General features: G+C 42.3%; 2 protein-coding genes across 6 annotated transcripts in view; both read left to right on the top strand.

Moving 5' to 3' along the window:
• Positions 1-10,889, top strand: part of arvcfb (ARVCF delta catenin family member b) — a 289,566-nt gene extending 278,677 nt beyond the window's left edge. For 3 of the 5 annotated variants that reach the window (XM_063194968.1, XM_063194966.1, XM_063194965.1), the window contains 4 exons: positions 732-785; positions 2,026-2,117; positions 4,561-4,674; positions 7,994-10,889. In XM_063194968.1, the coding sequence (XP_063051038.1) occupies positions 732-785; positions 2,026-2,117; positions 4,561-4,662 (248 nt within the window). In that variant the 3' untranslated portion in view covers positions 4,663-4,674; positions 7,994-10,889. The remainder of the gene's footprint in view (positions 1-731; positions 786-2,025; positions 2,118-4,560; positions 4,675-7,993) is intronic. The other 2 variants (XM_063194967.1, XM_063194969.1) reach the window with 2 other exon arrangements.
• Positions 10,890-13,762: 2,873 nt separating this feature from the next.
• txnrd2.2 (thioredoxin reductase 2, tandem duplicate 2) overlaps positions 13,763-25,000 on the top strand; it is a 44,099-nt gene continuing 32,861 nt past the window's right edge. Inside the window, exons 1-8 of the mRNA XM_063194354.1 lie at positions 13,763-13,866; positions 14,088-14,153; positions 14,271-14,327; positions 14,420-14,564; positions 14,830-14,904; positions 15,584-15,662; positions 16,229-16,291; positions 16,948-17,018. Of these exons, the coding sequence (XP_063050424.1) occupies positions 13,791-13,866; positions 14,088-14,153; positions 14,271-14,327; positions 14,420-14,564; positions 14,830-14,904; positions 15,584-15,662; positions 16,229-16,291; positions 16,948-17,018 (632 nt within the window). The 5' untranslated portion in view covers positions 13,763-13,790. The remainder of the gene's footprint in view (positions 13,867-14,087; positions 14,154-14,270; positions 14,328-14,419; positions 14,565-14,829; positions 14,905-15,583; positions 15,663-16,228; positions 16,292-16,947; positions 17,019-25,000) is intronic.

Here is a 25,000-nt window from a genome sequence, read left to right as displayed (position 1 = left end):
TAGCGATATGTACTATGCTGTTATTACTGGCCACTCTTGGCTGGCTACTCAAGGTGTCTTAGTGGTGGTGGGTAACAGAGGCCAATCCTGGGTTCAGAGAGTGAAAACCTTTCTAGTGCTGATAGCCTGACCAAGTAACTGATGTGACCTGTCTTGACTGCTTTAAAGGGAAACTGTGCAGGAAAAGATCAAAAAGGTACTGCAACTATGCTGCTCATTGAAACTGGGCTGCCTATTGCCAAATTTGATCTTTTAATGAAAGTTTACTAAGGAATTAACTAATATTTTCTAGTATGGCCCAAGTACAGTCATTGTTGCTGCTAAAAATGGCCATTTCAGGAAATTCAAAATGGCGGACCATGGAGAAGATACCCCTTTTCATGTACGAAAATGGCAATTTTTCCAGTCATAATGAATACTTAGAATTTGATAGTGGTGGTAAGTATTCATGAAAAATGTAACATTAGTGAATGGGTAGCATGAATTCTGGAAATAAACAACTAAAATTCTCACACAGTGTACCTTTAAATCAACCAGGTTTTTACCGACAGGGTTTTTACGTTCTGAATCCCGTATTGGCACTGATGGAAAAGGGGCACCACCATGGGACAATATAACTTAATGGACTTCAGCCATCTACTGATCTCTCGTGTGCATTATACAGTAAATTGCAATTGGAGAGGAAAAACAAAAAAACAAAAAACAAAAATCAGAATGTAAATACTTTTCAGGAAACAAGAAAAATGGGAATGGAGATATGATACCCCTGGATGAGCTTGGTCCAGGTAAGACAGAATGCTTGCATGACTCTGAAAATAGGATTCAATTAGATCAGAAACAATACACCAATACACTCAGTGTCTAACACATTAGCCTCTAAGGCACATTGGAAGACTTGGAAAATGGTCACACCAAAATAATCCACTGCTTGTCATTAACATATCACCACAAGTTTGTTTGAAAGTTAGACAATCATTTTGAATTCATGTCGGAATGATTTTTTTGTATGTGTGTGCATGTGTATGTGTGTGTACGGGGATATGTGTGTGTATGTGTGCGTGTGTGTAAGGTTAGTTTTTTTTCTTATTCTTTTTTTATTACTAATCTCATATAATTGTCAATTTATCATTCATCTGTTTTACACATTATTTTAGGAATTTCTGGCCATTCCTACATGACATGCATTTCTACATAAAAGCACTGCTGCTGTCTGCAAGACCCCTCTTTTGACTAGATGTTTTAGGATTTGACACAAGCACTCCTATTTCAACCAACTAAAAAAAAACCAGTAATGACAAATTGAGTGATGCTGTGACTGTGGGAGTTTGAATTCTCAAGTGTGGAGAGTTTGAGCCTCCTGCACATTTTGAAAGTGGTGGGATGTGGTGCTGTTGGATTGTCTGACCAGCATGGAGAATCAGCCTTTTTTTGGACGTGTGCGTGTGTGTGTGTGTGTGTGTGTGTGTGTGTGTGTGTGTGTGTGTGTGTGTGTGTGTGTGTGTGTGTGTGTGTGTGTGTGTGTGTGTGTGTGTGTGTGTGTGTGTGTGTGTGTGTGTGTGTGTGTGTGTGTGTGTGTGTGTGTGTGTGTGCGTGTGTGCGTGTGTGTGTGTGTGCGTGTGTGCATGTGTGTGCTTCTGTCTGTGTGTGTTTCTGTGTGTGTGTGTTTCTGTCTGTGTGCGCGTGTGTGTGTGTGTGTGTGCGTGTGCGTCTGCGTGTGTGTGTGTGTGTTTCTGTCTGTGTGCGCGTGTGCGTGTGTTTCTGTGTGTGTGTGTGTGCGTGTGCGTGTGTGTGCGTGCGTGCGTGCGCACGCGTGTATGTGTGGTGACCAGGAGCAACACACAGGCCATGAATATTTTTTTCGGTGTGTTGCTGTGACTAGTGTATCTATTACACTAAGCCAGGTGGACCACAGGTTATGAATATGTTTCTCTTGCTGTTGCCGTGGCTATTGAATCCATTGCACAAAAGCAGCATACCCAAGTGCTTATGAACTCTATTGCAACACCCACCCCCTTCCCCTTTCAGACGGCTACTCCACCATCGACAAGAGGGACAAGGACTGCACGTACAAGAGCGGTGAGGGCTCGGGCGACGGCACGGAGAGGGAGCCTTTGAAGGTATGCGGACAAACGCAGTAGTAGTGCTTGGAGTGCTTGCACAATCATCCAGACAAAACAGGTGCCAGACTAAATGCCATCAAACAAAACAAGAAGGTGGTCCCCAAACTGTTGCTGCTCCCAGTTTATTTTACACAACGTTTCGACCAGTCTGGTCTACTTTGTCAGGTCGAAACGTTGTGTAAAATAAACGAGGTGCAGCAACAGTGTGTAGAGTAGTGTGCACCATCTTCTTTTTTATGCAGACACGCACACACACCAAAGTGGATTGCCGTCCTTGTTATGAGAGCCATACTACACTTCAGTTGCAGTCGTGATGTCGGCACCAACACGACTTGTTTGAGGAGGCACTGAAGTAATGCTTGTCCTATGAAATGTCATTGAAACCCCTTCAGCAAGAAAACAGTCTGCTCAGTGTGAATAGTTTTTCTCCTCTTATTTTCGCGTTCACTTCCAGTAGAGGGTTTGTCTTGTCAGGATTGGCTGTGAATAGGGTGAAGTTTAATCCCCCCCCCTCCATAGTCATCCACTAGTGTATGTGTGTATGTATGTGTGTGTGTGTGTGGATGCGAGCGTGCTTGCCTGTGTGTGCGCGCGTGTGTGCGTGCCGAGACCACCAACACACTCTTCTCGCGCAGACCAATTTGCCATCCACAGATCTGAAGCAGGAGATAATTGAGTGCAAGCTTTGTGATTCTCAAGTCATTAATCATAGGCTGATTAAGAAGCTGCTGCTTAGCTTTGCCACACACACACACACACACACACACACACACACACACACACACACACACACACACACACACACACACACACACACACACACACACACACACACACACGCGCGCGCACACACACATTCACGCGTGCGCACATACACACACACACACACACACGCACACACACAGTGCATCTCCCTCCATGTTAGATGACCCAGACTTTATTGAAGGGTATGGAGACCACATATTAAGTGCTTTATTGTCTACACAGTCCCTGCTTCGTTTGTACGTCAAGTCTAGTGATTGGCTCTCGACCTTGACAAGAAGATGAGATGGTGGTTATCTGGGTCGATTGCATTTTGTACGTGCGAGCGTGCGTCTGTGAGTTCGTATATGTGCGTGCACGCGTGTGTTTACCGGTACGTGCTTATGTGGTGAGTGTGCGTGTCTGTCTAACCCTGTTAAAATGGAGAGTTTAGAGTTTAACCCTTGTAAATTGTTTCGCAGAACAATGCAGTGCACAGACATGTAGCTCCTACTTAATATCTTTTCTAGGGCTGGGACATTAATGCATTAATTTTGATTAATTAATCACACAATGTGATTAATTAATTAACAGGATTTTAACAATTATTCACAGTATATAGCTACACAGTTCTGGATTAGACTTGTGGAGGGCATTGGCGCCTGATGGTGAACAGCGTGCTGAAATTGAGAAGAGTTCTCTCTTCTTTTAAAAATGAATAATATTTTTAGATTAAGCTTATTTATTGTAATTATTCAAAATCCATGTGAAAAAAAAACACATTTTTCACTGTTCTCAAGTCAGATATTTAAATGCGATTAAAATGTGATTAATTTGATTAATTAATTCCGAAGCCTATAGATTAATTTGATTAAAGATTTTAATCGAGTCCCAGCCCTACTATCTTTTCAGTTTATTGTTTCCAAAAAGTAATACAGCTGAATCAATATCTTTGACAAATTGCTGCCAGAACTGAACTGCAATAGAAGCCAGGGAAAGAAAACGTTATGATGGTTCGGCACCTGTCGTTGTCAACAACCAATTTACTCACGTCTGTGTATTGTATAGACGTCAAATTGACATTGCGGTTGCACCCTGTTGCCAGTGTGGTAATGGAATAATGTATTTTTTCTGAGGTGATGTGGGAGAGAGGGTTAGGAGTGAATATGCCCTTGCGTCACTTTAAAACGGGGCGTAGGGGATGTCTCCCTCACTGGAGCTGGATGGATGTCAGGTGCCGAGACGTGTCAAAGGAGTCACTAGTAGGCTTGCAGAGTCTTGCAGAGAATTTCCTCAGTCTTTAAGTCAGATATTCCTTCATTATGTATGGAGCGTATGTGAGTGAGTGGGTGTCACGCTTGCCCTGCTGTACACGCCATCGTTCCACAGTGCACTAGGCTCTCTCCGCTCCAATCCTCACGGTTGCCCAACACCACAACGTCCAGATGCTCTGACTTGTATTTGTCTACCTGTTTGTCTTTTGTTTGTTTGTTTACTGCATGCTATTCTTCTTTGATATTGTTTTATTGAAAATCACTGTTCTCTAAGGCTTTCCTCCATGTGAGGTCTAACACTTTGGCTCTGCAACCCCTTTCTGTGTGTTTGTGTTTGACACTTCAAATTTACCACTGCTTTGGTTTGTTTTGTTTGTTTGTTTGTTTTTTGCTGATAACGCCCCCCCTTCTTCCCGTTGCTGCAGAATGATACAAATAGGAAACACTATATCAGGAGCAACAGGCCGACGGTCAATCTGGTGGATGCTTGTGATGTTAAGCCTCAGCCTGTTGACTCTTGGGTCTAAAGTGCATGCATGGTAGGTCTGACCTGGATTGTGTTGTATTTCTTTGATTTATTTGTGGCTAAGATGAACAAAAAACGATCAAATATCATTTCAATCACTCGTCTTTTTCCCTTTCCTGTTCATTTCCACGTTCATTACTCCCTCACCTTTGTGCACATACCTCCATTGCCTGCTTCCCACCCACTTTTATTTATACCCCCTCTCTATTTTTTTTGCTTTGACTACAGAGAAGCCAGAGTAGTCGATGCTAACTCCACACTAAACAATGTTGCAAAGCCCTTCTGACGGCCCACTTCAGCTGCATGATTTGATTCAGTTGCCTGTGCTAATGAACTCACAGTGCGTGTGGTGCGTGGTAATGCCAAGTGCTCCCTGGACTTTGCAAGCCAGGCTAATCTCTAAAGGGCTAAAACTATGCATTACAGAGGATTCTCTCTCTGACTCTCACTGGCGGTGTTCTCCCCCTAGAGTGTCTTCTCTCCTGTGGGAGTAGGAATAAGAAAGCATCATGGATGAAGCAGGGAGATATTTTTTTCCCTGCCTACAGTCACAGTATCTGCGGCTGCTGCCCTTCTATCGTTCCATCCGCAGTTCTCTCTTTTCATTCTGCAGGGGAACTATTGAGGGTGGCAAGGACTCCCCATGAATAATAGATGATGGAGGGATGGAGATGGAGAACCCCCCTCTCCTCCTCCCCTCCTCCACTTAGACCCTCTTCCACTCCTCCCATCAGTCTTCATTCCTCCTCTCTCCTCCATGGTTGCAGAGGCAGTGGCTAAGTAGAGTGATAGCAACTACTCTAAGTACCATTTAGCTGTAATATTGGTCCCACTAAAGCATTGCCTCGTTCTTAAATCCATCTTACTCCATGACAGTGATTCTTGGTTGTCATTGTCAACTTCCTATCGCTGCTGTCAGTGTACAAACGCCAACTCCGGTGAAGTTGGGACGTTTGGTAAACAGTGAATAAAATCAAAATGCTATCATTTTCAAAACATTCAATCTATTCATTAGATGGAGAATAGTGAAAAGACAACATATTAAGTGTTAAAACCGAGAAAAAATATTGTTTTGGGGGACATATGTACTCATTTCTAATTTGATAAATCCAACACGTCTCAAAAGAGTTGGGACGGGGACAATAAATGGCAGCAAATGTCGAGGAAGACTAAAAACAAAACAAAAGACAACACTTAACAGTTAAATACATTAACCGATGAGATGATTTTATATAAAAAAGTGTTAATTCCTATCTTGGACATGATTTCACCAGCTTAAATGGTGGGTGTATTCCTTGTCATGTTTTGCAATGTTTTCTTTTCTGTAGTGCTTACAGTGTGACAGGTCTTGACCAAAAGCCCACCATTTTATCACCTGCTGGTCCTTATGATGGAGCCAAACTGTTAAAACATAGTAGAGAATGCAATTTGACCTTACTATGTGGCAGTAATCGAAGATCTCCCTTCAAAATATAATGCATGAGTGGCTTTTCATGTTGTTTAAAACCCATTTATACCATTCAGCACTGTATTTAACTCTACAGATGAGTGAGAACATCTTGAGTGAGAACATCACCAATGCACTACTGCACCCGCATGCCATCATGGAGGCTGACTTTTGAAGTTAGCAATAACAGAAGTTGGATGGTCCATTTTCACTGTAGCACAGGATGTGCAATGCTCTATTATTGTCAAAAAGAATGGACTTCTACAACTTCTGCTGACTTCTGTAAGCAAAGGACAGTTTCCCATGTCTTCTGGGTCTATTTCAAGTGAGCTCAGGTGCTTAGGAGAATGTTACACCCCTGTATCATTTGCACGCATTAAGCATTCTTAATATGGTCAATTTTCAATAGCTCTAGCACTCCAGGAATTAGAGTGAGACTACAGCCAATATATATTTCATGATGTCATGAACATATACAATGATTTTTGTAACAAAAATATGTCTTATATACACTAAATCGTGGTAAATCAAAGGGAATTCAAAAATGTATGTAATAACTATGGTAATTATTCCCTTTGCATCTTTAATTCTGAGTGACTCAGCCTCTCTGTGATGATCTTATACCTGGACACCTATATTGTCCGTCAGTACAATTCATTTTGAAATGTTCTTCTTTGTTATTTTATCTTATTTGGATGTTTACTAAATTTCACTGATCCCCGTCCCAACTTATTTGAGACGTGTTGGATTTATCAAATTAGAAATGAGTACATATGTCCCCCAAAATAATATTTTTTCTCGGTTTTAACACTTAATATGTTGTCTTTTCACTAGTCTCCATCTAATGAATAGATTGAATGTTTTGAAAATGATAGCATTTTGATTTTATTCACTGTTTACCAAACGTCCCAACTTCACCGGAGTTGGGGTTTGTACATGGAACCAAAAGTGCACACGTTTGGTATGCAGCTCAACAATTGAGTGAAATGCCTTGTCGCAAAGCCTCAACTGTGGATGGAGTTAAGAAATATATAGGGACCCAATATAGAAAAATGCAGATATTTAGAAGATGGTAGCTGTAGTGGAATACACAGAGTCGATTTATGTCTGAGAACCAGCAGTTTTGAAAACCTATGAAAGTCCTGATGGTGGAACAGTTCCATCAACCTTATGGACAGAAATGCTTTTCAATTACAAAACAATCTCTGCAAGCAATTTATTTCAACTTCCAGTTAAAGTGTAGTCTGGGTGAATGTTCCTCCTTCTATGTGACTATTGTGGGGGAGTAGATTTTCAGAGATGGCCCAGTGTAAGGTTAATGGGTTGGGAGAAAGCACATCAGGCTAAAAAGAAGTCCTTGCTATTTCAGTCTTGTGTTCGGAATGTATTTTCATCTGAGGCCATCCGATTATGGAAATGCAATGCAATGCAGTGCAGTGCCGTGGCTGCCTCCATAAAATGATTTCCCCCATGCTGTATACCACAGCAGCAGATCAATAGACTCCAGGCAGGCTCATGAAACATTCACAAGGCCTTTTGTCAACTTTGCTAGGCCACAAATGTGGTATGAAGGGTGAATGAGTTTTGAACAACAAAAGATGCTTTGTTTTAACCAACATCATGCTGGGTGCTGAATATCCATACTCTCCATCCATTACCTCTTCAATGGTCATTAAAGTCATTGCAATCATCCGTTTTGTCCTCCATTACCATTGTGTCTCCTTTTTCAAATGCTGGATATTTACCCTGTACAATGGTCATGTTTCTGTGGTAATCATTAGAGTGACGGCTATGTCACATACTGTGTGTTTCAAAAGGTTGTATGGCAAAATGAAACTTGCACTAACTATCACAACTATTCCCCCTCCAACTCTACCTGTTGCAGGCCTAAATATAAGGACATCTCAACTAGAAGAGGATCTTGCATACCACCACTGCCATAAAGTCATGGGCCTCGGGTCTGGAACCGACTCATCAGCAGACTTAAATGAAAGAGTGAAAAAGACAAAAACAAACAAACAAACAAGCATCCAGCAGCAGCCAATGTTTCTTGCTTTTTCTCAGCAAAATACCCGATAAGTACTTTAAAAAAAAGAGAGAACACTTACCACTTTTTCATGCCTACATTCCCACTGGATATAGAAGAAGTTCTCCCTTACTAATGGATGTGCGCTGATGGTTCAAGAGGATGGACAGGAACAATGTTGGAGTGAAGAAAGTGAATTCAGGGAAGACATTACGGACGTGTGGTTTGAACGAACGGGGTGGGGATGTGTTTGTGTTTGTGTGTGTGTGTGTGTGCGTGTGCGTGCGCGCGCGTGTGTGAGAGAGAGAGACAGACACACAGAGAGAGAGAGAGAGAGAGAGAGAGTGTGTGAGAGTGACAGCGCGAGAGAGAGAGAGAGAGATTATATTCTAAGACTAAGTGTGTCTTGGAATGAGTGAGTGTGGTGTTGTTATGAAAGTCATGTTTTTGCCTCGTTTTTTGTTTGTACATTTCAGCATCCTTTTTTATGCTGAGATATACATTATAATTTTTTGTGAAATTGCTTTTTTCCATGTTCATTTTTCGTTTGTTTATATTTGATTCTGCTTTTTTTGGTTTTGGTTTTCTGATTTTTGAGGCTGGAAAGGTGGGGTTTTGGTGCGGAAAGATGTGGAAGGGTTGATGAATGTTTTGTGGTTTGAGATTTTTTTGGGGGCGGGTTTGGGAATCTTCTAAATATAAATGACAAAGGCACTGCGAAGGAAGAGTAATACCGACTAATGCCATTTCATAAACAGACTCTGCAGACATTGTTTCACTGTGTTTCTTTTCACTCTCCTAGTGAAACTTTTTGGTGTATGGAGTGGACATTTTTACAGGAGGATTTTACAGTCAAGTGATGCTTATCCAGAAGGTTCAAAAACGCAGGAATGAAAACCAGCAAGTGGTGGTGAGATTTGTGACGTGTGTTGTGTGTAACCAAACAGTCAGCATGATAGTATTTGGTTCAAGGTGTTTTTCATATGGCCGTGATTCTGGCATATTGGCATACGTTGCCACGGTGCTGAATGGTTGACCGTGGTGTGTGCTTTTCGATGAGATGTTCAAAAGGAGAACAAAATTGACTGACTTTCAAAATTGTACAGTTTGTGTGAAGAAAGCCAAGAGGAATTACACAGTCTAAATCAAAAGGTAGATTTTAAAACATTTTATATTTTTGTTGGTTTTATAAATGTATATTAGAATCTGGATGAAAATAAGAAAAAAGAATAAAAAAAATATCAATATCTTGAAAGTCAGCCGTCTATACATTGTCAGGTGAATATCCATAACATTTCATGTCGGGAGTGATGTCCGTGGATCAAGCATTACCATATTTGTACAAAAACTGAAAAAAAAATACAAGTAAAAATGAAATAGTTGCTTACGTTTATCAAACATGTAGAGTCATGCTGAGAATCTATTTATATTTTATATTTTCAAAGAAAGAGAAGAAATTTAATCTTACACTTTCCTTTAAGATGTGGGGTAAAAATCCATTCTTGAATAGACTTCATCGCTGCCAAAAACTCACAAAGATGGTGGCCATAGTAGGCCACTTCACCCCTAACCACATGTGCAGGGGCAGGGGACAGATCAGGACATGGGGACAGACACAGACCAATGGACACACAGTCGGACTCATTTCACTGCAGTCATGCAGCGTTTTTGCTTAGGTCATCACAGTACAAAAAAACGAGCGTGCTTTTGATATTGTCAGTGCATCTGAACTACATAACTGATGCAAGCATGACAGAAAACTATAAAGGTGTTTGTTATTTCTGTTTTATGAGTACTGGATTTTTTTGTGATGTAATTTGAATATAAAGTCAACAAAAAGAACAAGCAAACCCGGGGCAGCATCTAGCCCGCACATCTCAGCTGTCCGTGAAATAAAGGATAGGGAAATCTTCGCTGAGAAAATGTGGTTTTGTTTTACATCCTTTCCCGAAGAGTAGCCTGGTAAAGTAGATGATCTCTCCCAGTGGCAGGAAATATGTTTTGCCTGGTGAGTTGGTTTAGTACTGCACCGACGTAGCCTGATGGGCCAGACCATTAATTTTGAATTACTTCGTAATCCACGAGTGGTCTGATTACGCTTCTCTGGGCAAGGTTCTCAGTCTGTGTTACTGGCCAATAAGCGAACGCACTTGGGAGCATAATAACATACGTCATGAACGTCAACTGTCAGCGATTAGTCCGAGCTCATTTCAAACCAGAGTTGAGCTCACTCCTCCTGCCCAAGTGCTCCAGGGCACTGAGGATCCAGACCTAAAATGAATTGTGAAGTAATTAGTAAGTATGTGGTCTGGTAAAACCAGGCTAGCACCGTCGGAGATGATGCAAAAGGACGCAAAATCCGTCCTTCAACCACAATTCTACCAAAAAGTTCAAGAATTAGATGAAAAAGGGATAAGGGGTACAAAAAGTCAAATGAACGGAACACATTGTAAAATACCTCTGTTGGTGGGTTCACCCTTAGTCTTGAAGTGGACACGAGATCTCTTCTGATCAGGAGGCTCTGCATTGTGGACCGCTCAATCCATGTGTCAACTAGGCAAATGGCATGTGCCTGCATTGAAGTTTTTGAGTTTTGTTATATATATTTTTTTCTTTGTGATGTGACTTTGTAAAGCTTGCTGTTTTTCTACATAGTGTTATAACAGAGACTTCTAATGACTACAAGTACAGTATGTGTATTAACTTTTTAATTTCGAGGAAAAAGAAAAAAAAATACAGATGTGTGCTCTCCCTATGTTCTACTGTATGGTCTTCAGTCCTGTGTGCTTACACTGGTAAACCTATCTCTGTTTTATTCCTGGCTGCCTTTCTGCAGTTACACACAACCAAAGGACTTTGGTTTTCTTAACAAAATATACAAATACAGTACAGCACATGCAAGAGAAGTCTCCAAGTCAGTCTATGGCATTTTACAAAGGGTGTATTTATGAAAACAAAAACAAAACAAATCAGTTTGTTTTTTGGACAAGACCTACAAAAATGACAAAGACCAGTTGCACAGTATCAGAGCAAGAAGGACCTTTGTAGATATCACTAATTCAAGGCGTCAGAGTAAAAATTGTACAGCTTGGTAGCAAATGTGTTTGTTACGATCACGTGCCTTAACCTTTTTTCCATGTTAGGTGAACAAAAAAAGATTAACAATGTGTTTTCTATTATCTGTTGTGTCCTCTTTACCTGTTTTGTCCCTGCTCGTCAGTACAACTCATCCACCTCTTTCTGTCCCTTCAATCGCTCCTCAATCCCCCCTCTCCTCTCCTTCCTCTCTTTCCCCCACAATGCGTACACACATGCACGCGCACGCACACGCGCACGCACGCACGCACGCACGCACGCACGCACGCACGCACGCACGCACGCACGCACGCACGCACGCACGCACGCACACACACACACACACACACACACACACACACACACACACACACACACACACACACACACACACACACACACACATTCATACTCACTCGCTCTGTCCTCAGTGTAGTCTAGACCTTTGGTGGGTTTTGCCTTGCATTACAATGTATTATAAACTTTCAAAAAGATAGACATTAAAAAGGATTTGATTTATTAGAGGAGTCGTTAATGCTTTGCTAGTGTCGAAAGAGAGACAAAACAATGCCACAGTGACAGAATGTAATATGTTAATTTTACTAATACCAAGAAGAAATAAAAAGCAATGAAAATGCCGGTTTGTAGAGTAATTTGGTGTGTTTTCAATAAACCATGCCTGGAAAGAATCTGCTGTCTGGATATGTTTTTTGGGGTGTGTGTGTGTGTGGGGGGGGGTGGGGGTTGGGGCGATGTAGCAGCCATAGACCGGCAAACCCTTGATATTTTCATCCTTTCATTATTTAGGGGTGGGGGAGCCACTTAATGATATGTAATTCTACTTCCTACCACAATGTTACACGCATGTGTGTGAAGTTCAGTGTAATGTAAGTGGTAAACAAAGTTATTTTGTTTACAAATGAAGAACAAAACAACACCCTTGTTGCCTGTCTTTTCAATATTGGGGACCCTGGAGCAAAGCTGTAAACACAGCTGTTATGTGACTAGTGTTCAGCTTTCTACAGGACAAGGGTGGGAAACCCTTTTCATTCGAGGGACCACTTCAAATTCTGGAAAGTCCTCCAAGGATCGTACTATGAAGATAAACCAGGATTTTCCCCCTGCTGTTTAGGCCTATATTGAAGGTGGCCACCCTTACAACAGACCCCCCCCCCCCACCACCTTCACTAGGTCCCCTGAAAAGATAACTTAATTGTATTGCAAATGGAATTGCTTTTCAAAACATTTCACATTTCTCAGGGGCCATAGATTACCCACCCCTGCTATAGCACATGTTATGTCACATCTATCGCAGTTCAACTGAAGAAACAATTTGACACACTGACTCTGGACAGATCAAGAACAATAATGCATCATGACAATGAGTTATGTAGTCATCCTTTTCATGTGCATATTTACTGTACATTAACCATTACAAAATTGAGGTCCCACATACAAAATTTGGCCCTTAGGTGGCACTGTTTAGGGCAAAATATTGCAGATGAAATACTGAGCTTTCAATAGTTTTTGCTACACTCCAGACTGTCGTTTTGCACCTGAAATATATTTCCCTGGTTAACCTTGGCGTTAGGAAACCTCAAAAAAGGTCTAAAGTATCCTATGGGCAAGCGCATGGTTTGTTACTATGATGTCTGTCAGTGTCCTCACTCAACTTCACTGCCCGCCACACTGCTTGAAACAAGTCTACTCTGTGACCCTAATAGGGCCTACAGAAAGTCCAGTAGCCTATGTCAGACATAGAACAGGGAACAATATGCCCTTACAGTAATGCATTACAGTAGGCTATATTTTAGCAGGCCTACTAAAGAAGATGGGAAAAAGAATCTCATATGTCATTGTGACACATGGCACATTTCAGCACATAGAGCACACAGTGAAATAGAAATACCTCAGTGTTTTAATGGGCAGTTTGACTTGAGGCCTGACGCGTGCCATGCATCAGGATGATAGGGAATTTTTGTCCTCAGTCATGGAGGATGATGGGGGACAGCATTCTTGCGCAGGTCTAGTCACTGCTCTACCTGTAAATTTCCGTTAAGCATGGACCCATGTCATATTTAAAGAATCATTAATACATTTAATTAAATGTATGCTGCCCTTTTCATTAAATAAAAAGAAAACAAGAAGAGAAAGAAGAACCGCAGAAGAAACCGACTATATAGGCTACATGTAGGCTAATCTTTTTAGCAGAAAAAAAAAAAATCTACAAGTGCAGCTGCTTCAGCCAAGTTAGGCTACAACCCTGTTACACAACTGTTACACAGTAGCCTAGCCTAATCATTGAGAGTACATAATGGTAAACACGTAAGTGACCTGCAATTCACTAAATGGACGCTTGGTGGTACTCTCTATGAGGCTAACTTAATATAGCCACTTGTATCTCCGATAAATATGATATTTGTGAATTTCTCCAACACCAATCGATCAAGTGAACATTTTTTGTGGTCCCACGGCGTTTCGGCAGCTTTTCAAATGAAGAAAGAAAATGTCAAATAGCAAGGGAACTCAGGCACCGCAGTGGGCACCCTTTCGACGAAAGGGGTCCTTTGTCAAAAACAACATGGCAGCCTTCTGTAGAGGGAGGCACCGGTTAAAATCTATAAGTGGCTTACAAACCTCTATTAGACAATTGTCAGGTAAGTGTTTGTTTTATATTTAATTGCAAATATCCCAACTCTTTGTAACAACAGGTGTATTGAGTCGTCGTGTCATTTAGTCTTTTAAATTGGCAATGAACCGATAGTGCGATGTCCAGTTCTGACCAGCTTGGCTTTCTTGAGTGAAGCTCAAGTTGACTGCCAGATAAATGCAAATATTTTTTCAGTATTTTCCTGTGGACTAACCTTGTTTATTGCAGGTAAATTCGACTATGATGTCGTTGTTATTGGTGGAGGCTCGGGGGGTCTGGCATTCTCCAAGGAAGGTATTGGCAAATCAAAATGTCGATTGGTCATTTTGAATCTTTATGAATAGCTGTTGGGGCATTGCTGTATTTTTGGTCCGATGCATGATTGACTGTATGATATCCGATGTTTTACAGCTGCACAGCTGGGCAAGAAGGTGGCTGTCTTGGATTACGTAGAACCATCAGCCAAAGGTTTGCATACAAGTTTACAATAATAACCAGCTTCCTTGGTATCTTGCACAAAAGTTTGCGCCATTTCAAAATTGTACATTCTCTGTTCTTAGGCACGAAGTGGGGCTTGGGAGGAACGTGTGTGAATGTTGGTTGCATACCCAAAAAGCTGATGCACCAAGCTGCTCTTTTGGGAACTGCAATTAAAGATGCACAGAAATATGGCTGGACCATTCCCAGCCCTGTATCACATGATTGGTAAGACATGGCTTAATAATAACTCCCATAAATGACAGTGTTGGCTTGAGTTTTTAGTGAATGTTTTGTAACATTCCAGTGATGATCAGTGCCCATGCGTTACTCTTTAGTACCATCTGCTGGTAATGTCGTGTATTTTGCAGTGTACTAATATTTTCAATGGATGGCACTCTTGCCATTCCCAAGTCTTGATGTGTTTGGTGTCCTGTCCTGCAGTGCCACGGCTACTGTGTAACTTGTAAACTTGCTTTGATTTTGGTGACAGGGCTACTATGGCGGCTGCTGTGCAGGGTCATGTCAAGTCACTAAACTGGGGCCATCGAGTACAGCTGCAGGACAAGTGAGACGTTTTCAGCAGTTATTATTAATTATTAACATGCATTATTAATTATTAAAAGTGTTTATATCCACTTACAAATGATGAAGTATTCATTATTTGGCTGATGACTTTTATTTTGCCTTTAGATACTTGAACTGTGTTTTCTGATCTGTCAAACCTTAACAGATGTGGCACTACCTAACACATTTCTAATCTACACAGATTCTCTTGATATTTTTTTCTTTTCTACCTTCTTCACCTGTTGGTAGACCGCATGATATGGCGTCCTCTCAATCTCTACCCATGTTCTGACATAGGGGTGGACGATATGGCAAAAATGTCATATCACAATTTTTTAACATGAAATCTCGATTTTGATTCCATCCCAAAAAATAAAAACAACAAAAAAACATTTGTAATTTGCAGTCAATAAAATGTTTACATACTGATGACACTAATAAAGTGTACAATTGGAATACTGTACAATAATGTAAAGAATAAAGTGAAGACAGCAACACAAGTGAGAAAACATCACTCTGATACTGATAGTAAACATCCTCACTGCAAGACGATCTATACGATTTGTCCACTTTGGCAGATTCGAGACGATCTTGTACTCAGTATCACGATTCACAATTTAATATCGTCATATCGGCCACCCCTATTCTGACACATTTCCTATTTCTGTTCCACTTGGCAGGAAAGTGAAATACCTCAACATGAAGGGCAGTCTGGTTGACGAGCACACAGTGAAAGGAGTGACTGCCAGAGGCAAAGAGGTGAGATGATGTGGCTCATAATCATGCTCTAATGATCAGTCTTATTTGGGGTTTTCGCACTTTTGTGCAAGGCCTATTCACAGCCGCAGCAATGTCAGTTATAGAGTATAGTATGGCAATATTGTATGTTGATAATGCATTAACTACACACAACTGCAATTAGTCCAGAAATAACAATCATACACTATGAAGAAGTATCCTGCTTTGTCTATCTACTACTAGTATTTTGGTTAGCAGCATTAGCAGGTATGCAGCTGATGGATGTCTGAACTGATTCACCCTTGCACGTCTGTCTGTCTGTCTGTCTGTCTGTCTGTCTGTCTGTCTGTCTGTCTGTCTGTCTGTCTGTCTGTCTGTCTGTCTGTCTGTCTGTCTGTCTGTCTGTCTGTCTGTGCATACAGTGCACTTCAAAATGTTACATGCAGTACATTGTGTATAGGGCATTGAACAACTTAAAGTAAAGTACTGTATCTTGCTCTGCCTACTAGCTTTGGTAGCTCACTGCTGTCTGAACTGACTCACCCCTGAACTGATCTTCCTCCCACCCCCTGTCTGCCTGTCTACAGATGACTGTGACTACCAGGAACATAGTGATTGCCACTGGAGGCAGGCCAAAGCACCCCACTCATGTAAGCCCTTTGGTCACCTCTCCACCTCCACACTATGTACTGTATCTCTCTGTACCACTACCTACCACTCTATTTCTCTCTCGTTGCCATCATATATTTTTTCTTTCTTTCTCTCTCTCTCTCTTTCTTTCTTTCTTTCTTTCTTTCTTTCTTTCTTTCTTTCTTTCTCTCTCTCTCTTTCTCTCTCTCTCTTTCTGTCTCTCTTTCTGTCTCTCTCTCTGTCTCTCTCTCTGTCTCTCTCTCTCTCTCTCTCTCTCTCTCTCTCTCTCTCTCTCTCTCTCTCTCTCTCTCTCTCTCTCTCTCTCTCTCCTGTTTTGTCTCTTATCTCTTAAGGTCTGTATGGGCCTTTATTGTCCATTTCTTGCTCTTGTTCTCTCCCCTGTCTGTAACACGCCTGACCTTGTGCTGTAATCAGAGCAGTGAGGCCCTGATGGAAGTGTTGGCATAAGGACTACTGTTGTGTCCCTCACTCTCACCACACTCGTGTCTGTGATTTTTAAAAAAATAATAATTTAAAAATAATAATATTGAGCCTCTGCACAGTATAGAAGCCATGTAAAAACCAATAATTAAAATAAACTTTTTTGTATCGGTTTTGTTGAATCGTGTACTTTTGTGTACTTATTTATCACTTATTTGTTTCACCACCTTTGCAGGTCATTGGAGCAGTAGAGCATGGCATTACCAGTGATGATATATTCTGGCTGAAGGAATCTCCTGGAAAGACGTGAGTTTCTGTTTGTGTATGCGTATGTGTGTGCGTACACCTGTGTGTGTGAACAAGAATGGTAGTATGATCAGTCTGGGATGTGTTTCTCGAAAGTGTTGTTGCTAACCAGTTAGCAACTTGGGTAGTTGTCAATGAGAAATTGCATTGCAAGCAATAAAGTAACTAACGTAGATAGCAATTTCTTATTATTTTGTTTAGTTTAACTGCACAATGGAGACTGGTCAAACTCAATTTCAAACTGTGCATCTTACCTACTTACTACTTAATTACTACAGCATTTCCCCCTTGTAGTCTACACTCCTTCCAGGTCCCCCATTATTAGGGCAGTCATGGGTGAGCGGTTAGGGCGTCAGACTTGCATACCAGAGGTTGCCGGTTCGACTCCCGACCCGCCAGGTTGGTGGGGGGAGTAATCAACCAGTGCTCTCCCCCATCCTCCTCCATGACTGAGGTACCCTGAGCATGGTACCGTCCCACCGCACTGCTCCCCATGGGGCGCCACTGAGGGCTGCCCCCTTGCACGGGTGAGGCATAAATGCAATTTCGTTGTGTGCAGTGTGCAGTGTTCACTTGTGTGCTGTGGAGTGCTGTGTCACAATGACAATGGGAGTTGGAGTTTCCCAATGGGCTTTCACTTCACTTTCATCCATTTTAAGCAGCCACGCGGTTAGAGGCCGGAACAGCATAACTGGACAAGGGTTAGTTAGATTAGCATTTTATGTGGAACACAGCCGCCAGTAAGTGCTGGAGGTGTAATCTCTTGTCTCTAGAACACTAGTGTCTTTCATTGGGCTTTTTTTTTTTAGTATTAACCGATTGCATGACGTTTTATATTTACAATTTTGAATGAGTTGTTTTTTTATTTGTGAATCAGTATTGCCACATTGTTCACGGCACCATGTTGGTGTCTGTTGCATTGTGTGTGGACAGTAGGGTAATGCGAAGACACTTGTAGGATGTTAATGTAATGCCAACGTAGTCATACATGCTCATTTAAGCTTTTGTCGCCGTTCTCTACTTTTACAGTCGGTTGAGCGCTCTCAAGTGATGTCAGTCGAGATCTCCTTGACAGTGTAAAAATGAGGCAGCATATATTTCTGTAGGTACAGTACTGCTGCCTAACTGCCAGTTATAGAATTTTCACACACATGCAGCCTTGTAGAACTTTATAACTCTGCTGTCGCCTAGGAAACCGTGGCCACTGGATACAGTAAGTGGCAGTGGCCTAAGGAGTAGGGTGTTGGTCTGTCAGAGGGTTGCAGGTTCGAATCCCACACTTACTTCGCCCTACCCACCCATTGCTGAAAGGCACCTGTGTGTGTGCGCGTGTGCGCGTGTGCGCGTGTGCGCGTGTGCGTGTGTGCGTGCGTGCGTGCGCGTGTGCGTACGTGTGTGTCCATAAGCCGCAAGCATACTAATAGCATTGTCTCTGCAGAGATGCAGTCTAGTTGATTTTGTATTTAAGGTAATATGTCAAGTGTTCAGTCTGTTACATAAGAAGGATATGCTTGCTGATGACTAAAAAATCATGGTCCCAAATTGACAATTAATTTCACATAATAATGGGAAAAAATCTTGATCTAGCTATTGTTTGTTTTTGCTGCTGGCATGCCCCAAATATCATCCAATTGCACCATTCAGACAGACAGAATTAGTGTGCTTTTCTCCTTGTCTGTTTCATGTGATTAAGTTTTCAGAGCAACTGCAGTGATTTCGCCAGGGGCCCTCACATTTCCTCAAAATTCCACCTACTGCATTGTCTCTCCACTTGATGGCAGTACAGCTACATGTATGGACCAATCTCCCCAGCCTTCAATTTAATGTGATGGCCACAGCTTCTCAAAGAGTTTCCTTTTTAAAATAAAAAGTATTTTGAGCATATTTTTATGCATAAAAATAATAAAAGACACAGGCATTTTGTATTGTTATGACTGGCCAGTTTGTGTAGAAAAGACATGTGTTTGAGTTGGAGCTGAAGTTATTATCCCTGTGAAAGCAAACGGCTCTGGTCTGGTCTCTCACTCCTCCATCCATCCCCCCATCCCTGGCCTGGACAGCCTGCTCGTGAGGGAGGGAAGCTGTCAGCTGTGCAGGTGGGTTAGGGAGAGGAAAGAGGAGAGAACGATAGAGGGACAGGGAGGGAGAAAGAGAGAAAGAAGGACATGAGGAGGCCGGCAGAGACGGCTCTCGTGCGCCTGGCCTCAGAAAAGGCTCTCGACGAGTGACGGGCAGGATGGAGAGAGGGCGGGGGGGGAGGAGGGAGAACACACCTGAATGATATGAGAGCAATCAAGTGTGGGAGGGAGGAAGGGAGGTAGAAAGAAAAGAGAGGAAGATGGATAGAAGACAGATGGGAGCAGGGAACGGCTAGAATAAAAGAAAGGAGAAAGAAGGAAGGGAGGAAACGAACATGTGTTGGTTGCCTGTGCAGTATCCTGTTGTGCTGTAATGGTTGCTATTAAAGCCTTTGACGGGACTGTGAGTGTCAAGAGACGGTGGTCTGATCACACCACGGCCATATTAGCACCTCGTGGAATGTGTCTCTGAGCAATGATGAGAGGTGGCTCTGCAAATACGAAAGAATCCTCTACCACCTCATATGATTCTTCTTCTTCTTCTTCTTCTTCTTCTTCTTCTTCGTCTTCTTCTTCTTCTTCTTCTTCTTCTTCTTCTTCTTCTTCTTCTTCTTCTTCTTCTTCTTCTTCTTCTTCTTCTTCTTCTTCTTCTTCTTCTTCTTCTTCTTCTTCTTCTTCTTCGTCTTCGTCTTCGTCTTCTTCTTCTTCTTCTTCTTCTTCTTCTTCTTCTTCTTCTTCTTCTTCTTCTGTTACCTTGGGATGAAGGCAAATCTTTTCTCTGCCGAGCTTGGATGGATAGGTCTTTTTTTGTAATTCATGGCGACAGAGCAGACAAGGATTATAGTTGGCTTTGTGGGAGAGTGCTAAGGCCCTTGGTGATATTGAATAAAGTAGATGAGACGTGCGCTAAATGAAATGCAGCAGGCTTTTTTGCTCGGCACAGCAGGCACTTAACTGCCACAGAGCCTGCAGAGATCCTTTTCACTTTGTTGTTGCTGTTTTATATTCTTGTTGAAGGCTATCAAAAAGATGAGCAAGACTTCAGATGTTGCAGCATAAACAAACAAGCAAACAAATAAAGGCAAGCGCTCCATAGTTTTGGCCTCCCGGTACCACTTAAATGCTAGCTCATTCTGGTTCAGATGCCATCATACAATACTGCGAGTGGGCCGGTGGGTGACCACTGGTGAAATCAGTGTTGACACCAGCCTCGGGAGCAGATGCTCTCTTTATGAAACACTGGTGGGCTCTCTCTGTGAAGTTGTTTGTTCCATAAACTCCATCTTCAGACAGCGGCAGTGGGTTAAGATTGCCCCCCTTTATTATGCTACCGTTCCCTTTAAACTTGTGGGTTTTGTGTATTAAAAATGTTAGCCACATAAATCGTGCAAGTGCAGATAAAAACACTGCAACCATAATGAGCTCCTATCAGGGAAACTTTTACACTAATGTGTTTAGGTATCATTTTTAAGGAAAGCGTCAATATGTTGTGAGTGTGTAGAGTTGCACCGTAGTCTTTCTTCACCTTTTCCCAAGAGAATGAACTTACCATCACAGCAAGAAGCCTCCGCATCAGGCACCGACTGATAGAATTACTGCAGCCTAATCATAATGCTGTACCATTAGCAAGCCTATTAACTCTGCAAAAAATTACAGTGTGCTCAGATAATAACTATTTGAGCACACTGTAATTGTTTGCAGAGTTAATGCAACACTTAGACTTGAATTTCGCATTCCTCTAGACAACCCCACAGTCCAAGTGTTAATTTAGCACTGTTAAAAAGTTGCAGTATATGTTCCGTCATCATCCACTTCTTAAGAAGGTTTTAGTTTGTGAACAAGAAAGTAGGTGATTGGCAAATTCATCCCCCGTAATGTATCCCGCCGGGACCAATTTCCTCTTTTATGCATAAAACCTCAGTGTATAAGTGGAATATCAACAGGCAGCCAGTGGCTTATGATGGAAGCTATGCTGATTATAGGCTATCGCTTACACTATCACTCCAACGAGGTGTGCTCTGCCAATCACCTCTCCCACTGATAAGTGCAGTCAGGCACACACAAGGGAAGAGAATACAAAGTAGCCTCGGGCGGAGGAGGCCACAGAGGCATATGGCGTACTCAGTAGGCCGATGTGCTATGTTTTATGGGATTACCCTCTTGCGAGTACCTTTTCTTCTCTTTGATGACTTTTGACATCGCTGATCATTTGTCAGATATGGACGAAGCGACGGGGAAAAACCTCTGGCTGACGAGTCCAACCCTGTCCCAAATGTCGGCTATAACCCTGCCTGCTGCAGTAGCTATCTTGAAATACTTTGCACGCATGACTGATCTCTTTTCCCCGTCGACGCACAATGACTTTGACAAGACACCTGTGGGCATCAAGAGAAACTGAATCAGCCACTTGTACAAATACAGCTGCTTTAGGTAGCGGCCTTTTGAGGCGTACGGTTCTGTGGTTTGGAAGCCCTTGGAGGGCTCAATCATCCTCATCGCTCTTGTGCAAACCGCTGCCTTGCTGTACTGTACTTCTAACTCTCTTGTAAGACGAGGCCTCGCTCACTGTGTGACCAGGGCTTTTAGTCACTGGCCTTTTTGACAAGGTTGTGTTGTTTATTTGCTTTAAGCTCACAGGTTGCTATCTAGACACCAGCTGTGTGTGTGTGTGTGTGCGTGTGCGTGTGCGTGTGCGTGTGCGTGTGCGTGTGCGTGTGCGCGTGTGTGTGTGTGTGTGTGTGTGTGTGTGTGTGTGTGTGTGTGTGTGTGTGTGTGTGTGTGTGTGTGTGTGTGTGTGTGTGTGTGTGTGTGTGTGTGTGACACACAACTGCTGTGTGTGTGCACATTTTTTTTATCACGTCCTAAGAGGGGAGTGAGGCCTTGCTCAGAAATCAAAGTCATGTCAGAAGGGGATTAAGTGGATCAACATGAGGCCTGTGTGTCCGCGCGTGTGTATGTGCATGCGTGTGTACATTCATGTGTGGGTGTGTGCACATGTGTATATTCGTACGTGTGTGTGTGCATGTATTTGCGTGTCCATCTGCTGTTCATGACAGAGCGAGGTGGGAGTATTCAGTTTTCTCTCTGAATTCCTCTCCTGTACTTCACTCTCTGTTTACTACATTGCCTCTCCTCTCCCCTGCTTTGTCCTATGTTTTTAGTTCCTAGTATTAATGTTCTATCACATACTGTATGACTAATCACAGTCCTCCAGATTTAAAGGATAACTTCTGCCAATTTCGACATGCAGTTGTAATGCTCACACTACCCTGGACTTGTCAGTACCTGAGATTTTTTTTTTCTTCAGCCTTTTCCGAGATCCTGGTCATTGTAATGGGGGCAGGTGTTTGTTTACATTTAAAAAAAAACATCTTGATTTATTCCCAACAACATCGAAAAGGTTAAGCAACATCAGCAGGCAACTAGCAAACAGCGATACCGTTTGGGATAATATTTGGAATAGGCCTATGTTACGAAATGTAATGTATTTTTAATGTAAACAAAATTTGCCCCCATTAGAATAGCTCAGATCTCGGAAAAGGCTGAGTTGAAAAATGCAGCATCACTGGGTAGTGATAAGTCAAGGGTAGCGTGACCAATACAACAGTATATTGGAATTGGCTGAAGTTATTCTTTAAGAATTGCCAAGCAGGGTCATAACCATATTTGCACTTGTACAGCAAAAATATATTCATTACTTGTGTTTTGCTAAAAAAAAAATTGTTCATTATGATAACGCTATGTCGGTTATGGAGATATTATATAGTTGATGTATATTTTTCCCTTTTGCTTTCTGAAAGCTTTCAATGTAAGGAGTAAATCATTCATCACATAAATCATTTTAAGAAAATAAAAGGAGTAAATGCATCTACTGTATAATGTCTCCGTAGTCATCATGCAATGGCAACTCTTATTGGCCAATTAGTGATATTACATTAGCTACTCCTGCATGTGGCACACCATTTGCCTTGTGGGTAAATGCGCTCACCATCAGCATAAATGCGCTTGAGAGGAACGGAGGTGCCGGCAGGCGACTTTAGCCAGCCCCTGTCTCTCATCATCTCTGTCTCCATCTACAGCCCTATAGAGCTTGAAAGTGACATCACTTCCCCCGATTTCATGGGACCTCTACGCCGTTTTTAGCCGAAAATCGTAGCATGTAATCCAATGGCAGTATTAAAATGATATTTCGATCCCCTTCGAGTTGTGCCACGAGCTCCATATATGTTGTTTCTGATATTTTTGCTTAATTTTTCGTACGAACCCCCAAACTTTTTAGAAAGCTGCGTTTCTTCACATTTTTCATGCTGACGGCCTCGGAACAAAACATTGATACTTCTGCATGAATAATCCTTATCTAGCCTCTTAAACAGCATATTTGTAGCACAGCGCATATCATGACTGAGACATATGGTGCCTTCACGATCTCGGGACCTCTCGAGACAGCTGACGACACTGCTCATGTGACTGACAACCGAGTTCTGGACTTTGGCACATGAACGCCACTGATCCCGGAACAATCGGGAATCATGTTTGTTTTGTTTTGGTCCTCTTTCCTTTTTTTCACCTCCACTTGAGCCTCCACGTCCACAACATATCATTTTAGCTGAAGTTAGCTAAATTAAACAGTCAGAGCAGAGGCCAGCATTAACGACATATGTGCATCTGCAATTGAATGACATTAACTGGTGTTGTTGATAGTGATTACAAGATGATATTTTAGCATTTATGATACTGTTTATGCCAGTTGCATGCATGAGCGCCATGTTGATGATGCGTGTTTCGTCACACAAAACACAAGCTCGGGAACTCTTTGTTCTATACTTCCGCCAGAGATCAACCTCGATAATTATCATCTGACATTGCGTCACCAAATGTTCACTCCCACTTTCCCGAGGTTTTAGGTCGTCTTTCTTGGGATTCTCGACTTTTTGAACGAGCCAATAGAGCCTGTATGCGTTGACGACATCTCGATCGCACCTATTTACTCGCTACCATGTTGTTAGATGGTCAGCTTAGGTCCTGTGAAATGCGGAACTAAGGGGCGGGACTTTCAGGCTCTATGTCTCTGCACCGCTCTACTGCCCCAAGGTTACAGGAAGCATTATACACTAAAAGATGTGCAAAAGTTACGGATATTTGGCTTTGGGTTAAATATACAGCTCCAGGCCACTTTATTAGAATAGCGTGAAAAAGTTTATTTATTTCCATAATTACATCAATAATGTTCAACACGTGGCATGGAAATCCAAATTGCAACCAAAGTACATTTATCAGGCTACCATCAATACACGTCAATGCACATGAGCGGAACTAGAGAGACCTTCCATAGCATCTTGTGTGTCTGAAGGCTATACAGAGTATTGTATGTAATACAGCAAAACCTCTCTCTCTCTTTCACACTCTCTCTCTCTCTCTCTCTCTTTTTCTCTCTCCCCCACTCCCTCCTCCTCTCTATGAAGAGGAACTAGGGGGCGTGTAAAAGGCTCATTGTATGTGTGTGTCTGTGACCGCATCATTATCAAGTCTCTCTATCTCTGTCTCTCTGTAGCGGTGCCCAAGGCTACGGGGCAGTGTGCAGTGCCAAGCCTCATCACCTCCCCACTCATCACCCATGGCCACCTGCCTCTGTGCCCGCCAGATCACTTTAGCTCTTTCCCAGACATCTCGTGCCACTGGCACAAACACCGATATCAGTATGTCCCTCCCTCCCAGACCCTCCCTTCCTGTGTGTGTGTTAATGCGCGTGTGCGCGTGTGTAACCGAGGTGTTCCCACACCGTTCGTCCCCCTTGGTGCCGCAAACTTGCCACCTCCAAATCAACGCATCAGTTTGGAATGGGAGGCGCAGTATGATAGCGCTGAGCCAAAGGGCCGGTTCGATAGCCCAACGCTACCGCACTGT

This window comes from Engraulis encrasicolus, chromosome 3 (assembly GCF_034702125.1).
Source record: "Engraulis encrasicolus isolate BLACKSEA-1 chromosome 3, IST_EnEncr_1.0, whole genome shotgun sequence".
Taxonomy (NCBI): domain Eukaryota; kingdom Metazoa; phylum Chordata; class Actinopteri; order Clupeiformes; family Engraulidae; genus Engraulis; species Engraulis encrasicolus.
Note: the sequence above shows the minus strand (reverse complement) of the source record. Positions and strands in the feature narration are given on the sequence as shown.